This window comes from Diabrotica virgifera, chromosome 2 (genome assembly GCF_917563875.1).
Source record: "Diabrotica virgifera virgifera chromosome 2, PGI_DIABVI_V3a".
Taxonomy (NCBI): domain Eukaryota; kingdom Metazoa; phylum Arthropoda; class Insecta; order Coleoptera; family Chrysomelidae; genus Diabrotica; species Diabrotica virgifera.
In genome coordinates, this window is record NC_065444.1 from 240,251,845 (window position 1) to 240,269,979 (window position 18,135).

Sequence of the window (18,135 nt, forward strand, 5' to 3'; positions counted from 1 at the left end):
GTATGATACAATTGATCCAAATAATGGCATAACCCAGACATCCAAAGTGAAAGATATCCTCCAACACCAAAATATTCTATATGGCCCACATAATGTTCAGAAAAAAGTCACACCATTTTGAGAGACGGGTTTGGGGGGAGAGGGGGGGACAAAATCGGTAAATTCGTAGTTTTTTACGTTTTTCGTCAATATTTCTAAAACTATGCGGTTTAGCATAAACAACCTTCTATACAAAAATGTTTTACATTAAATTTGAAATAAAAAAGGTCCTATGCATAATCCTTCTAAATGAACGGTTCCAAAGTTACGGAGGTAGTATAGTATAATTGGTCCAAAAAAGGCCTAACCTAGACATCCAAAGCAAACGTTTTCCTCCAACACCAAATTGTTTTATATGGTCCACATATTGTTCAGTAAAATGTTACACCATTTTGAGCGTCCGGTTTTGGGGGTAGGGGGAGATGGGGGAGAAGTCGTTAAATTAGTAGTTTTTTTTAAGTTTTTGGTCAATATTTCTAAAACTATGCTTTAGCGTGAAGAATGTTCTATACAAAAATGTTCTACATACAATTTAAAACAAAAAAAGGTCCTCTACAATATAATTGTTATAAAATCAACGGTTCCAGAGTTACGGAGGGTGAAAAGTGCAGGTTTTCGATACTTTTCATATTATCTGGACAATTGATGATAATTTTGGGTGGTGAGGTTGACGTTTCTTCAAGAGCTTATCACTAACATACCATCGGTCACTGAAATAGCAAATTTTATTTACAAAACACAATCTTGTTAAAGAAAATTTCTTTTATCACTAATAATATTATAAATTGCCCAAAAAATATAAAAAGTATCGAAAACCTCCACTTTTCACCATCCGTAACTCTGGAACCGTTGACTTTATAACAAATCATGTATAGGACCTTTTTTGTTTTAAATTTTATGTAGGACATTTTTATATAGAACATTGTTAACGCTAAAGCATAGTTTAAGAAATATTGACGAAAAATATAAAAACTACGAATTTACCGACTTCCCCCCCATCTCCCCCAAACCGGACGCTCAAAATGGGGTAACTTTTTACCGAATAATATGAACAATTTGGTGTTGGAGGAAAACTTTTACTTTGGATGGAGGAAAAACCGGAAGCACCAGGCTACATGAAAAGGTCACTATCAAGGCTGTTGAGTCTCATTACGAGGACCAAGCTAGTTGAACTGCTTTAAAAGAAGGGGGAAACACAATTAATAAATCTGCAAAGGTCGCAGTGTATCAGGCTCTATTAGCCGCACCATTTTCTACATTCTACATATACAGTGATGAGCACGCTAATAACCGACAAAATAGCGCAAAAGATGGAAAACGTAATACAATGCGAAACAAAAAGAGATAAAACCAGTGGAGGTGGAAGTGATCGTCATAAACATATAAATTAACATTACGTTGCATAATTTCCCACCTTTAGACGTCTGTGACAGGAGTATTTTATAAAATTCTACTGTCACAGTGACAATTGTCATACTCCTCTGATACGTCTAAAGGTGGGAAACTATGTAATGTAATGTTAATTTATACGTTTATAACGATGATTTCCATCTCCACTAGTTTCATCTCTTTTTGTTTCGCAATGTATTATGTTTTCCATCTTTTGCGCTATTTTGCCGGTTATTAGCTCGCTCATCACGACCACCGTAACTTTGGAACCGTTCATTTTAGAAGGAATACAGCCTTTTTTATTTCAAATTTAATGTAGAAGATTTTTGTATAGAAGGTGGTTCATGCTAAACCGCATAGTTTTAGAAATATTGACGAAAAACGTAAAAAACTACGAATTTACCGATTTCTTCCTCCTCTCCGTCCTCTCCATCCCAAACCCGACGCTCAAAATGGTGTGACTTTTTTCTGAACATTATGTGGACCATATAGAACAATTTCGTGTTGGAGGATAACTTTCATTTTGGATGTCTGGGTTTGGGTCTAGTTATACCATATACCTACTATAAAACAGTCATATATAGGGTGAGGCAGATAACTGGCCTATTAGAAATATCTCGAGAACTAAAAGCAACAGAATCATGAAATTGGAATAAAGGGGTTTTGAAGGATGATCTATTAAATGAAAATATTTTCATCTCTTTGCAACTTCCGGTTATACCGGAAGTTGCTTATAACTTGTTTTTTTTTAAATGGGAGACCCTGTATATTTTTACATTTTTGGATTGTCCTCAATATCTTCTTTCTTAAAATATGAGATTTTGTAATATTATACAGGGTATTTTAAAAGATATTTACGTTTTTTTATTAATTTCGTAGCAATATTCACATCCTGTAGAATTGTAATAGTTTGACATTAAAAACTCTGCTTACGTTCAAGCGATTTTTAATATAGTCTATTATCGTTAAGAATCATTAGTATAGCTAATTTTGAAATATTAGTATACAGGGTTGGTCGAAACTCGGAATGAATATTTTCTGAGTTTTCTTAAATAGAACACCCTGTATTTTAGTATTGTAATGAAATGATATTTCATAGTACTTTTTTATTTTATAAGTATTCCTTATACCTAACTGCTTTAATTTGTGAGTTATTGGTGATTCAAGCTAAACATTAATTGCAAAAAAAATACGTAAAATTTTATTAGGTTGGCCATGAAAATATTCAATCACAAACAATTTTCAGAAATAAATACATATTAATCCAGACCGATCCTTAAAATTACCAATAATGGTTTAGCTATCAAAATACCTACGTAGTTAAGATTGTTGGTGCGATTAACAATTAAGCACAAATTAAAGCAGTTAGGTATAGGGAATGCTTAAGAAATAAAAAAGTACCATAAAATATCATTTCATTACAATACTAAAATACAGGGTGTTCTATTTAAGAAAACTCAGAAAATACTCATTCCGAGTTTCGACCAACCCTGTACACTAAAATTAAAAATTTAGCTATACTAATGATTCTTAACAATAGTAGACTATATTAAAAATCATTTGAACGTAATTAGAGTTTTAGTTGTCAAACTACTACAATTCTACAGGGTGTGAATATTGCTACGAAATTAATAAACAAACGTAATTATCTTTTAAAATACCCTGTATAACATTGCAAATCCTCATATTTTAAGAAAGAAAACATCGAAGAGAATCCAAAAATGTAAAAATATACAGGGTGTCCCATTTAAAAAAACGAAGTTATAAGCAACTTACGGTATAACCGGACGTTGCAGAGAGATGAAAATATTTTCATTTAATAGATCATCCTTCAAAACCCCTGTATTCAAATTTTCATGATTATGTTGCTTTTAGTTCTCGAGATATTTCTAATAGGCCGGTTATCTGCCTCACCCTGTATATGAGGAATATGAACAGTTGGGCTTGGAAATTAATGTGGAAAAAACTAAATACCTACCCATAGGAGCTGAGTTATCCAATATCGAACTAGAGGATAATGAAGAAATCACATCCTGTAGTGAATACACGTACTTGGGAGTAATCTTCGATAGAACGGGAAAAGACGATAAGGAAATAAAGAAAAGGGTAACACAAGCTAGAAGAACAATTGGCTGCCTAAATGGAATACTTTGGAGCTCCGAAATAGGAATACAGCGTAAATACAATATCTATGAATCACTTATTAAAAGCAGCCTACTTTACGGAGCAGAAGCTTGGAGAATAACCGAGAACAACAGGAAAAAATTAGAAGCTGTAGAAATGGATGTGTCTAGAAGATCGTTAGGTATATTTCGTAGGGAAAGAGTTCGAAATGAGGAAGTAAGACGACGAATAGGAATATATGGTTACTTAACAACAGAAATTGAGAGGAAACAGTTGATTTGGTATGGTCATGTTCAAAGAATGGAAGACACACGATTGCCCTAAAACGTGGGTAGCACCAAACCGCAAAAAACGGGGAAGACCCAAAAAGACATGGAAAGAAGGTGTAACCAAAGCAATGAGTACAAGGGATTTTAGAGATGGCCAATGGGATGATAGAAGGACGTGGAAGTTAGGCATCGGACAACATCGAAAGACGTTCTAAAACTGATACATACATACATAAAACAGTCATTGTGAAATGTAATTCTCATTTCAATCGATTATGGTTTAATTCCATACAAAACAAAAGTTGAAATTTCTACAAGAATAGCGTTTCAGAACCTTTTTCTTAATTCTTGGCATATTAGTAGTGCTGTTGAAATAAAGTAATGCTTGTCATCCATCAGCGCAACTTTCGTTTGATTACATCCCAAGAAAGTGGAAATAAAATTGCCTGTAAAACACATTTGATTGTTCTTAACAGTTTGTGCTGTTATTGACAAAAACGTAAAAAATATGAGTGAGTAGTAAAAGGGTCGTAAAAAGTAGTTCGTCGTAAATAATTTGATATTAGATTTTTCTGAAAAACGATTTTCGCAATTCCACTACATAAAACACAGAAAAATTCCAAGTAGTTTTCGTATTTTACATTCCCATAAGACAGAAATTGATTGATAGAGTCACACAAGAAGAGATCAAGCTTTTTATGTGCCCTTCTTTGTTTTTATAGTCCTATTAAAGATTCCTATCGTTGGTAATTAACAAAAAATTATTATCAACACATTAGAAAGAAATCGTTCGCTATTTGTACTACTTCCTCATCATGTTCTTCTTCTCTAACTTCTTTCACCCGCTGGGGAGTCGGATTTTTTGTGTATTGGTGTCTATCTCTTTTTCCATTCTATTTTGTTTTTCGACATGATTCTTATTTCTCTCTAGTTCATCCCTCTGGCTTTATCTGCTTTTATAATTTCAAGTATCCTGGCCGTCTATTCTTGGCCGTCCACTTTCGTTTCTGTGCTCTATCAGTTTCTAATATTCTTTTTGGGTATCTTTAATCTCCAATTCTCTATACGTGCCTAAGCTAATATAATTGTTTTCTTGTTATTTTACGTATTATGGATTCTTGGTCAAGTTGTTTTCTTATTTCTTATGGATCATTTCTGATTCTGCCTTTCCTTGTATTGTGTGTTATTTTCCTCAATACTTTCATTTCGATAGCACTTAATTTCCTTTCATATTTCTTTTATAATACCCAGATTTCATTTGCAGATGTAACCTTTGGTATGTTAATCGTATTATACAGGTATACAAGTAATTTAGTTTTGTTTTTATTTATTTCTTTCTTTCTGTATATTGTTTTTTAGCGTGTAGTAGATTTTTTTGGGTTTCTTTTATTTATCAACTACAGTGAAACCTGTGTTAACGGCCACCTGCCAAAACCGAAGACCTGTACTAACGGCCAGTTTAAAAATTCTCCAAACCAATTATATGTAGACTACAAAAACTGGCAATACTTCTTTCATTTTTAGTGGCTGTTACTGACAGGTTTTACTGTATCTACAAATCAAATTTTTCATCATTTGAAAAGATAATTCCTAGGTTATAAAACGTTGAGACCTCCTCCAGTTTTTATTTGTTATCGTCTTTGCATTTTCCCAATTAAAACTCAGTATCTTATTTTCTTGATATTTACTGTTATCTTCAACTCCTATGTTTCAGTTTGAGCATTTTTATAGTAAGTTGAATATATCAAACTTTTATTTGAAGTGTCCTCGTTCTAGATTTAGTATTTTTTAATTAATATATCCATGACTGTTATGAATAGTAGAGAACTCAGAATATCTTATTGTTTCACTCCTCTTTCTAAAATTCAATCTTTTGATCTCTCACCCATGATGTATTTTTTATTGATCATTTTCTTACATATTTTGTCAAATGTAGATTTCAAGACTAAGAATGCTAGTAATAGTTCCTTCTTGTCCTCATTTTTCTTTCTATTATGTTCCTCGGTAGAAAAATATTATCCATTGCCTGTCTATATTTTCTGAAGAGAAATTGTTCTTCTCCTAGGTTTTTACAATTTTCATTATCAAATCTTATGGTAATTTATTTTCTCTCAACACTTCATTGCATGTCATCCAGGACCAGTCTGTGGCTTCCTCAACTATCCATAATTTCTAATTCTATTCTATCTTCTCCTTAATCTTTTTCGTTTAATTCTTTTTGTTGCTCCGATGACTTCTTCTTTTTTAATTATCCATGTCCTGCCTCCTTCTTCCACTGAGCTTGATGTGCCATTTGAGATCAGGCTTGTGTTTGTGTCTTCTTCAATATTAATTTATAAATTAATATTATTTCCAGATTTCTTCTTTTTCGTGTGGTATCATCTTGTATATCGTATTAATATTTCTGTTCTCTTTTGTCCTATTAATTCCAGTAGAATCTATTTTCATTTTTATAACCTTCTTTCAAGCCTATCCCAAATTCTTCCAACAATTTTTGTTTCGAATTTATTAGTGCCTTTGTGGCAATTTTATTTTTATAAATTCCTTTTGTTAAGTATTATTATATAGTTCTTTGTCCCTTGGATTCCTTGTTTGCACTTATCTTTTCCGTGCTTTTCTTTTCTATCAGTGATAAGAAGTTTTACTGGGTTTGTCCACCATCTGGTTCATTTTCTTTTCGTTTTTCAATATTTTCTTAATTTCACAGGATTTTTTAGCTGATTCGTATATACTTCCTATTTCATCGAGCACTCTTTTTTAATCTCGGCGTACTTCTGTAGTATCTTATTGATTTTATTTTGGTAGAGGTCTTTTATTTTGTTTATATTTAGTTTCCTTATTTTTATCTTGCTACACTGTATATTTTCCTTTGTCTATGAAGTATTTTTTATTTATTTTTTGTTCCCATAGGCCGCTTCCTATGTTTATTTTATTAGCGATACAGACCTGAATTACTTTATCTCCATTCCTTTTTGATTTAATTTCTTCATATTCCTCCATGCACACCTTCCTTTGTTTATATCATTTCCTATCTACCCTAGCGTTTCAGTTTCCTGTTATTGGTACTCTTTGAGTTCTTTCTGTAACTGCATCTAGTATGTTTTGTAATAATTGAATATAGAACTCGTTCATTTTGGTATCAGCTTATTCCTCAACTGGAATGCTCTCTCTTTAGTCATTTTATCTCGCGTCTTATTACAATCTTCTTTTTTTACCTATTATCTAATAAATATTCTCTGTTTTACATTGTCAAATTTACTTTGTTTTTGGAAACAATCGACAGTATTTTTTTTTCGTGGATTATTTCAACAATTAATAATTCAACGATGCTGACATTTTTCTATTTTTTCAAAATTAAAAACAATAAAATGCGATAACAATAAAACATAAATTCACATAAATTTAAAGAAAGTTTGGTCAAATATATTAATTTTTGAAATTAATCTTTTATATTTTCATATTTATTACAGTATTATCGACTTTTTTATGTATATGAGCTTTTTTGTAGAAAAAAAAACTTTTTACTACAGAGATATATAAATTAGACATAGTAAACCCATAAACTATAACAACTTTTACACATTTTCTTTGTTTTGTCGGTGGAATGTTTTCGTGCAGCATATCTTAAGCCGTTTTTACCCCATTCCATCTTGAGTCGTAACGGAACTATATGATGCTGTAATAATGAAGGAAGTTTTATTTTGTTTTTGTAACTGCCTTTTGGGGACAATATTGAGTTGTAAGGGCGGCTGTAAAAGCAGATTTTACCGGTCTTGCCTTTGGTTTTGCAAGGTTGTTTATTACACTGACTAGTTGTTAGCTGATAGCTAGAAAGCATTAATCCGAAGCCGTATATTGCTTCATTAAATGTAAACGTTAGAAGCAGTATAACGTTAAAGGTTTATATACCCATATAATAAAAAAGAGGTTTTTCAAAAACGAGTATTACTTTCTTATGGGTAACTTCTTTCCTAAAGATATCTGTTCTCTGACCTCTAATTGATAAATGACCATGATGTGTCTATTCATGGGCCTTATATTTATTTAATTAACTTTTCATATAGGGACCTTTAGAAATATATTTAGAAATATTGTAAAACCAAATAATAATACTTTATTTGTTAACAATAACACGCAATAACCCAACAACAAAAATAGCTTTATATTCTTCTACACCGAAAGAATTATATGAATTACTAATTAAAAAGAATCTAAAAACACCACACCTTGGCTAAGGTTGGCCTTATCCAATTGATTAGCCAAGACGAATACCACTGGCGGCGCACATATATGTATTACACTATTCTTCTAGGTAATTTGGGTCTATTGAACCCAAAGAGGCCACCAGAATTACTAAATCAGATTGTTTTCAACACCCATTAAATAAACAAGACACTAATAAAAATGAAGATATTTATTGTACAATAATGTAGTTACAAAAATAATCAAGCATAGGTATCTGCCGAAAACCCTGAACCTTTTCATCTACTTTAACCAGCATCGCAGCACAAAGCTGTTATTTGATATCGCCTAAAAACTTCCTTTTATGTGATTTTGGTTAAAAAAATGGTTCCTTTGAAGACTCCACCAGTAATCAGCCATTATGTGAGTGTCCCATCTCCCCTGATACCTCTATTCGATCGTTTTGAAATATTGGTGCAATCGTTCTCCCCGTTTCTTACATTAAGGTCTGGGAAACAATCTAAGGACAATTTCTGGGAAACTATCTAAGTGGCTTTGGAGGTAATGAATTTTAATGCTCATAATGACAACCGTGTTTCTCAACATTGTTGAGCATGGCTTCCACTCTATCTCGGCAATTTTCCGATTTATTGTTTTCTAGAAAATGTTGCATTACTTTAATAAAAGAGCACCATTCATTGGGCTCAATTGGGCAGTCATCGATTCTGTAAAATGTGAATCTGCTGCCTTATCGAAGATGTCTTATCTGCTGGATAAGTATTCAAACAACAAGAACCATTCTGGTCTAAGGCTTTTACAAATTGTTTCAAGAGCCCTATTTTAGTGTGTAACCGAGATATTATTATTTTCTTTTGTCCAATGCTTTGTTAATTACTAGTTTGTCCTTGAACTAAAGCATCTCTAGAAGGGCATTTTGTTCTACCTCAATGTTTGTTCTTAAGCCTGCTATCCCAAAGATACAAGAAACAAGGAATACAAAAGAGCCACCTTGTTGTCCTTGTTGAAGAAAGTTCACCATCTAGAAATCAATACAGATCACCCACTGATATTGGTCAGAGTTGATGGTTTTTAGCACCAGCAATATTGTTTTTATATACTTCCTTTATTTTTGTAAAATGCCGAATTGGAATACTCCCATATTTGCAGCCATTCTGTAGGACACACCTTCAACTTCGTTTACTACTGTCGACAAAAAAAACCAATAGACCGGGCAGTATCGTCGCCCCCGCTAGCGCAATTATTCCGATTCGATTTTTTTGCACAAACTTACTCAAAAAGAGGTCCTTATAACATATCCACAGGGTGCCGGCCGGTGCCGTGGTCGAAAAATTTTTTAAACAATTTTTTTAAACAAATTCACAAAAATAATTTTTTTATTTCCAACAATTTTTTTTAGATAATTTGGGTCATTCTGAGAAAAAAAGGTCTCCTTTCATTTTTCTCTAAAATTGACTGTTGTCGAGTTATACGCGATTAAAAATTTGAAAAATGCGAAAATGGCCATTTTAAAGGCTTCATAACTCGATTAAAAATGATTATTATGCAATTCAAAAAGTGACAAAATCAAGATTCAAATACCTTCTTCAACGTCCTGAAGAGATATTTGTCACTATTTTATTACAAAGCTGTTATTTTTAGTTATTAACAATTAGCCGTATAGTCCAACTGTATCGTCGCCCCCGTTAGCGGAACTATTTCGATTCGATTTTTTTGCACAAACTTACTCAAAAAGAGGTCTTTATAACATATCCACAGGGTTCCGGGCGAAAAGTGGTTGAAAAAATTTTTAAACAATTTTTTTTAAACAAATTCACAAAAATAGTTTTTTCTTTTCCTACAATTTTTTTTAGATAATTTGGATCATTGTGAGTAAAAAAGGTCTTTAATCATTTTTCTCTAAACTTGACTGTTGTCGAGTTATACGCGATTAAAAATTTGAAAAATGCGAAAATTGCCATTTTTAAGGCTTTATAACTCGATTAAAAATTATTATTACGAAATTAAAAAAGTGACAAGATCAAGATTCAAATACCTTCTTCAGAGTCCTGAAGAGATTTTTGTCATTATTTTATTACAAAGCTGTTATTTTTAGTTATTAATAATTAGCGGTATAGTCCAACTATATCGTCGCCCCCGTTAGCGGAACTATTTCGATTAGATTTTTTGCACAAACTTACTCAAAAAGAGGTCATTATAACATATCCACAGGGTGCCGGGCGGTGCCGTGGTCGAAAAATGTTTTAAACAATTTGTTTTAAACAAATTCACAAAAATAATTTTTTCATTTCCGACATTATTTTTTTTAGATAATTTGGGTCATTGTGAGTAAAAAAGGTCTCTGGTCATTTTTCTCTAAACTTAACTGTTGTCGAGTTATACGCGATTAAAAATTTAAAAAATGCGAAAATGGCCATTTTCAAGGCTTCATAACTCGATTAAAAATTATTATTATGAAATTCAATAAGTGACAAAATCAAGATTCAAAATATCTTCTTCAACGTCTTGAAGAGATTTTTGGCATTATTTTATTACAAAGCTGTTACTTTTAGTTATTAACAATTAGCGCTATAGTCCAACTGTATACTCACCCCCGTTAGCGGAACTATTTCGATTAGATTTGTTTTGCACAAACTTAATCAAAAAGAGATCCTTATATCCACAGGGTGCCGGCCGGTGCCGTGGTCTAAAAATTGTTTAAACAATTTTTAGACCACCGGCCGGCACTCTGTGGATATGTTATAAGGACCTATTGTTGAGTAAGTTTGTGCAAAAAAATCTAATCGAAATAGTTCCGCTAACGGGGGCGACGATACAGTTGGACTATACCGCTAATTATTAATAACTAAAAATAACCGCTTTGTAATAAAATAATGACAAAAATCTCTTCAGGATGCTGAAGAAGGTATTTGAATCTTGATTTTGTCACTTTTTGAATTTCATAATAATCATTTTTAATCGAGTTATGAAGCCTTGAAATGGCCATTTTCGCATTTTTCAAATTTTTAATCGCATATAACTCGACAACAATCAATTTTAGGGAAAAATTACAAGAGACCTTTTTTGCTCAGAATGACCCAAGTTATCTAAAAAAAAATTTTTGGAAATGAAAAAATTATATTTGTGAATTTGGTTAAAAAAAAATTGTTTAAAACATTTTTTAAACCACGGCACCGCAAGGCACCCTGTGGATATGTTATGAGGACCCCTTTTTGAGTAAGTTTGTGCAAAAAAATCTGATCGAAATTGTTCCGCTAACGGGGGCGACGATACAGTTAGACTATAGCGCTAATTGTTATTAACTAAAAATAACAGCTTTGTAATAAATTAATGACAAAAATCCTTTCAGAATGCTGAAGAAGGTATTTGAATCTTGATCTTGTCACTTTTTGAATTTCATAATAATCATTTTTGAACAAGTTATGAAGCCTTGAAAATGGCCATTTTAGCATTTTTCAAATTTTTTATCGCGTATAACTCGACAACAGTCAATTTTAGAGAAAAATGACAAGAGACCTTTTTTGCTCAGAAGGACCCAAATTATCTAAAAAAAATTGTTGGAAATAAAAAAATTGTTTTTGTGAATTTGTTAAAAAAAAATTGTTTAAAAATTTTTTCGACCACGGCACCGCCCGGCACCCTGTGGATATGTTATAAGGACCTCTTTTTGATTAAGTTTGTGTAAAAAAATCGAATCGGAATAATTGCGCTAGCGGGGGCGACGATACTGCCCGGTCTACAATGATCTGGTCTATACTCTAATGTACCTATTTTTTTCGGTCCTTTAATATTGTTACAAAAAACCATACCTCCTTGTTGTAAAAAAAAACGATAAAAGATATTTTTCTCTGTTATGGTAGTATGTAATTTTGGTGCCCGTATGAAAAAGATTCTTTGCCTTTACTCAGAAGGCAAGCGATACGGAAGATTTCTTTGGAAGGTTCAACAACAACTGAAACAGAATAAGAGGCAGACAAACAGGAGTAATCCTAGTCGCGCGAAGAAGAAGAAGAAGAAGAAGGTTCATATCTCTAATAAGATCATTTAGTTGGTCCTGAGTAAATCGTCAGTACCTGTTTAATCCCCTTAAAAATCCCACACTTCCCTCAAATGTGTTAGTATGTAGTTTGTCAGATGACGTTTCGACTTTATCCTCTGCCATCTTAGGTAGGCTAGTAAATATTGGAATGCGAATGGGTATCTGCTCAAACTGATGTGCCATAGGTATTATTGATGAATCTGGTTTAGGATATGTCTACTTCTGTCGATTGTTACGATTAATGCCCTTTACATTCACAAGATAAAAATATCAATTCACATTGAATACAACACCTGAAGGAAAGTTATATTTACAATAACCTACCTGCAGTCCATTGTATGTCCAAGAACCGAACTTCATGAGGCAACTTTGCTCGTCAAATGGGAAATATTGTACGTTTATTTCGCAAGAAGATTTATATATAGAAGGAGGTTTCCAAATCACTTCACCAGTATACGATAATGTGGCTTTGGTCATCAATGTTACTTCGTAGTTTCCATCTGCACTGGAAAAGAAAAGTCACGATTAGTGTCATGGTTGTCACAGTAAATCACATAAATGGATTGTTAAATGCATTTATTTGGGAGAAACCTTGTACCCTGTTGATATACCTCTACCATATATGGGCTCTGAATACAGGGGAGTTCGTTAAGGGGGTCCGAAAAAAGAATCTATTCTTAGAAATACTCGAAATCGTTCAAATTAAGATAAGGTAAGTTAAGAACATGAAAAAGAGCGTATATTTAAAAAATCTGACGATTTGAGCGGGGCGTAATGAAATAGGCGAGTCACAAAGTTTCACAAAAAAAGCGAATATTTCGCAAAATGAACGTCAGATCAAAAACCTTAAAAATACGTGTTCAATATTTTTCAAAAATCTATCGAATAATATCAAACATAACCCTGTCGAAGAGGGGTGGGGGTAAATTTAAAATTTTAAATACGAACCCCGCGTTATTTCGCGAAATGAACATCAGATCGAAAAAAAGCAAAATACACGTATTCAATATTTTTGAAAAATGTATCGAATGGCATCAAACACGACACCCCCGGAGCTGGGGAGGGGGTTACGGGGGGTTACTTTAAAATCTTAAATAGGAGCCTCCAATTTATTTTGCAGATTTGGATTCTTTACGTAAAAATAAGTAATATTTATTCGAGATATTTTTTCACAATTATGGATAGATGGCGCTATAATCGGAAAAACGATTGTTGGAAATGGAAAATTAAATTAAAAAATGGAAAGTCTCCACTAAAATGGAAAACTTTACAGAACTTTCTTTGGTTTTAGGACCTACTCTTCACAACCCAATCGGTCCCCATAACGCTCGAGTAACTGCAAATTTAGTATACTTTCCTCCCCTACTACAAGAAAGAAATTAATATAGACAGAAAAAGCCCTAAAAAAATAAAACATATGACGGAACATATCGAAAATTAAATATGCATAACATGAAACATGAATAGTAAACTAATGAAAGTATTATGTTTACCCTCGATGATAATGGCTGTCCATCTTATTACAGCGTGTTCCTTAGGATTGTCACTATATCAATTTTAAAATCTGTCTCTTTCTTTTTTGTATCTTGTATGGCCATGATTGCCAATATAGTATCATTATAACATTTTTTTATAGCAATAATAGGACAGGGCAAGAAATGCTTTCAACAAACTGAAAAAAGTATTCTCTAGCAGGGACATTACAATTTCTTTAAAGATAAGACTTCTGAGATGCTTCGTGTTCTCCGTATTATTTCATGGACAGAAATAATAGAGTATAAAGATAAGTATAAAGATAGATGATTCAGACAAACATACATTTTTATTGTTGAAATGTTTGTCTGATGAAAATCGGTCCGGGTTAGCCGGACTTCCGGGTTATCGGGGGCCGACTTATCGAGGTTCCACTGTACCTCCCATTTCCGTGACTTCTCTAGGTTACTTATTTATTTTTCATGCTTTAGGTATTAATTATATGACTTAAAAATAATCCAGAGATTGAAATTCTTCGGACTACTTGAATTCAATATACTCTTTTGAAACAAATAAAAAACCTACAACTAAGAATATAACCCTAGCGAATCCTCCGCACATACATTCTTCTCTCAGAGTGTCGTATCCCTACAAAAAATGTTGTCTCAAGAAAAGAAAAATACCCGAAACAAATACGTTTTGATTAATATTTACCCAAGAAAAAAATTTCTTTTCTTCTGTTAAAATACGAGATATCAGTTCAGTCTGGCAGTTTTCTATTTTATTAAACACAGTAGGTACAACGATTTTGTTATTTTTATCGAGAAAAAGAAATATAAGGGGCGATATGATTTTTTTGGACGGAGCGACACAGGTAAAAAATCGGGCTCAAAGACATAGAAATCAATAAGATATTTTTAATAAAAGAAATCAACCGAAAAATGTGCTAGTTATATATCTTTTGAGACGGATATTTATCAAACAAAGGATTAATAACGAATGTCCAATTACTGGAGATAAGTGGCACAAGATACAAAGTATAATAAAAAAAAAGAATGTGTGTATACTTTGTACGCACGTAAGAAGTTATACTTCTATTATATGTTTTCAACAAAATCAATATACTTTAAACAGCTTATTTATATTTTTTTAAATATTAAACTAATTTTAATATTTACTACTTTCCAAAAATTTTTATTAAATCAATACAAAAAATTAAAAAAATAAAACACACGCAAACACATTGAAAAATGAAACAAAGAAATGATTTCTGAACAATAATTGTTGACAAAAATTTTAACTAAATACGTATTTTCTGGAAAAAAATATACTTAGCTACAATCATAAAATGTATAAAAAGAATAAAAAAAAAATAAAAATTTGCATTGGGGATTGAACCTGTGTGTATCAGGTTGTTAGATTTTGAACTCACCGCACGCAGAATTTAGCTACCAAGACATATGAATGATGTGTGAAGATATAGCAACTAAACGTTTTAAACTTTTTTGACAGTTGCTTATTCTTCTAGTTTAATCAAATAAGTTTGAGTCTTGTGGAATTAAAATATTAAAATACAACAAAATATAGACTAAGAAAGCAATATATTAGATGAAGATTAGTAGAAATTTTGTTGGTAATAAAATTATTTAAATCAAATCGTTACCTACTAGCTAGGTACATTTTCCAAATCGGTATGTAATTTTTTTTACAATACTGACACATTTACAATTAGGTACGTACCTATTGCTTTAAAAACTATTTAAAAAGTCACTACAATTATAAACTTGCTTTTTGTCTCTGTCGTCACAACAATAAAAACTAATATACACACAATTTGTTTACCCATAACCATTGACGTATTAATAAAATGGCCAAAATATTGAACAATTGTTGACAGGTCATTGTAATTACCCAATCAGAGGATATATAACGGTTAAGCTGCGCACAGGACCAAGGCTTTTGATGAATTCGCACACATATAAATTTACTCCCAACGCGCCTAAAGAAGTATACCTTCAAAAATAACGAAGCACAAAAAAGCGTGATATTCACAAAAATATATTGAGGAAAATGTTCAGAAAAAACAAATAAGACAAATTCAATTTGCATAAAATGACCAAAGTACACCAAAGACAGGTGGAGTAAAAAACATAACAGCTAAAAGGGAAATTTACGGAAAAAAAATGAAAATGGGAAAAATATCGATATCAAAGAGATGATGCTTAAATGCTTCCAATAACAACGAAAAATGTTTAAAGAAGGATACAAAAATAAATCAGACAACAAGGCCGACCAGTAAGACCCAACCTATACATGTACAGAGGCATTCGGAAGAATAGCCACCAAGGACCGATCGGGAGAACTATTTAAGTAACCACTTCAAGCAGGAGAGCTAGTTTTAGTAGATTCACAGGATTCTAGGACTAGGCGAGATAAAAAACTATATCAAAGTAAGATACAGGTGGTAGAGGCGAGGTAAGAAACTATGTTATGAAATAAGCATAGAGTTGGTGGCAGAATATATTAAAAAAAGTCTATTACGTTGGTGGGTCAATGAGAGATTGAAAAGATTCCTTCAAAAAGAAATTCCAGAAGAACAATTTGGATTTACCAAAGGTAGAGTCAGTCGAGAACACCTGTTGAATATATGACACAAAATCGAAAAATCTAGGGTATTCATTATTCCATTTTACATTATGTTATATAGATTATCGTAAAGCGTTCGAAAAATTAAGACAAGTGAAGACACTTATGGCGAATAGTAAAAGAAGTAGGTATACCACAACACCTCAGTTCGCTTATAACTGGACTAAAACGAACACAGTACTGAATGAGTTAAAGTGCTTCATACACTTTCAAACGAATTTCATTCAGAACGGGGTGTCAGACAAGGATGTATACGTGGGCAGTCCGATAAGTACTTAGCCTATAAAAGCAAAAGAAAATTTTTGGAAAAGTGGCAATTTATTTCTCTACATAGTCTCCTTTTAGCTCGACACACTTGACCCAGCGATGCTCCAACTTCTTTGATCAGTCTGAAAAATACATTTTCTCGAGTTCTGCAAAATAGGCTTCCTCCTCATTCGACTTAAATTTCTGACCAGCTAGTGTTTTTTCAAGTTTGGAAACACATAGTAGTCGCACGGGGCCAAATCTGGAGAATACGGTGGGTGAGGCAACAGTTCGTAGACCAATTCGACCAATTTGGCCATGGCTACGGCGGAGGTGTGAGCCGGTACGTTGTCATGGTGGAAGAGCACTTTTTTCTTTGCCAAATGAGGTCGTTTTTTCTTCAATTCGGCGTCAAATCGGCCCAATAATTCGGCATAATAGGGCCCTGTGATCGTTTTGCCCTTCTCAAAGTAGTCGATGTAGATCACATCTTGTGAATCCCAGAAAATGATGGCCATCACCTTTCCGGCCCATTGGACAGTCTTCGCCTTCTTCGGAGCACATACGCCGGGTGCTGTCCACTTTTTCGAGTATTCCTTGGTTTCTGGTGTATACCAGTGAATCCATGTTTCGTCGACGGTTATGAAACGACGTAAAAATTCCTTTTAATCACACTTAAATAGCGTCAAACACTGCTCTGAAGTGGTCTCACGGTTGCGCTTATTGTCTGAAGTGAGCAAACGCGGCACTCATCGCGTCGACAGCTTTCTCATACCCAAAATTTCATGCAGGATATGACCTATGCAGTCTTTTGAGATGCCTACTGTGTTAGCTATCTCGCGCACCTTCAGTCGGCGGTCTGCCAATACAAGATCGTGGATCTTTGTCACGCTATTCTCCGTGGTAGCCATTTTCGGGGCACCTACGCGTGGCTCATCAAAAACCGACGTTCGTCCACGTTGAAACTCATTAAGCCAATTTTTGACAGTTGCCATCGAAGAAGAAGAGTCACTGTACACAGTATCCAAGCTATCTTTGATTTCGCTGCGTGATTTCCCTTCCAAAAACAAGAATCGAATCACCGACCGATATTGCTCTTTTTCCATTTTATTAAAATCCGCGGACACGTTGATTTTCACAAGCACTCACAATACTATAATTTCGATTTGGCTGAAATTTTGACATTAACCGTCTACAGTCTACGAGAGCGCATTAAATGACAGTACACTTCATTTGCGATAGTGGCGCCATAAGTACTTATCGGACTGCCCTAGTATGTACTATCTCCACAATTATTCAATATATTACATGGGGAGCACATTATGAGAAGAGCGCTTAAAGGATGGGAAAAGGGCATCTCAATACATGGTCATAAAATAAACGACCAATATTTCGCAGATGACACAGCCCTTCTTGCAAATATTCAAGCAGAGCTGATTGATCTTATACGACTGGTCGAAAACGAAAGTTTTCGTTTGCAATTAAACATATCAAAGACAAAGACAAAGATATATAACAACATTCATCCATACACAACCACAATTAACCGGTTTGAGGTTGTGAGCTCATACTTATATCTGGGATCATCGATTACAAAGACAGGGTCATTACAGGAAGAGATTAAACGTAGATGTGATCTAGCAAAAGTTGCCTGCCACAGCATAAATGACCAAAATACGGAAGGACTGTCAAATTTCAAGAGCGTTAAAG

The 18,135-nt window shown here is 33.3% G+C and overlaps 1 protein-coding gene across 1 annotated transcript in view; it reads right to left on the minus strand.

The window, feature by feature from the left end:
- The window catches only part of LOC114331675 (acetylcholine receptor subunit beta-like 2), a 158,825-nt gene that overhangs the window by 123,127 nt on the left and 17,563 nt on the right, over positions 1-18,135 (minus strand). Inside the window, exon 4 of the mRNA XM_050643136.1 lies at positions 12,381-12,565. Coding sequence (XP_050499093.1) covers positions 12,381-12,565 — 185 coding nt within the window. The remainder of the gene's footprint in view (positions 1-12,380; positions 12,566-18,135) is intronic.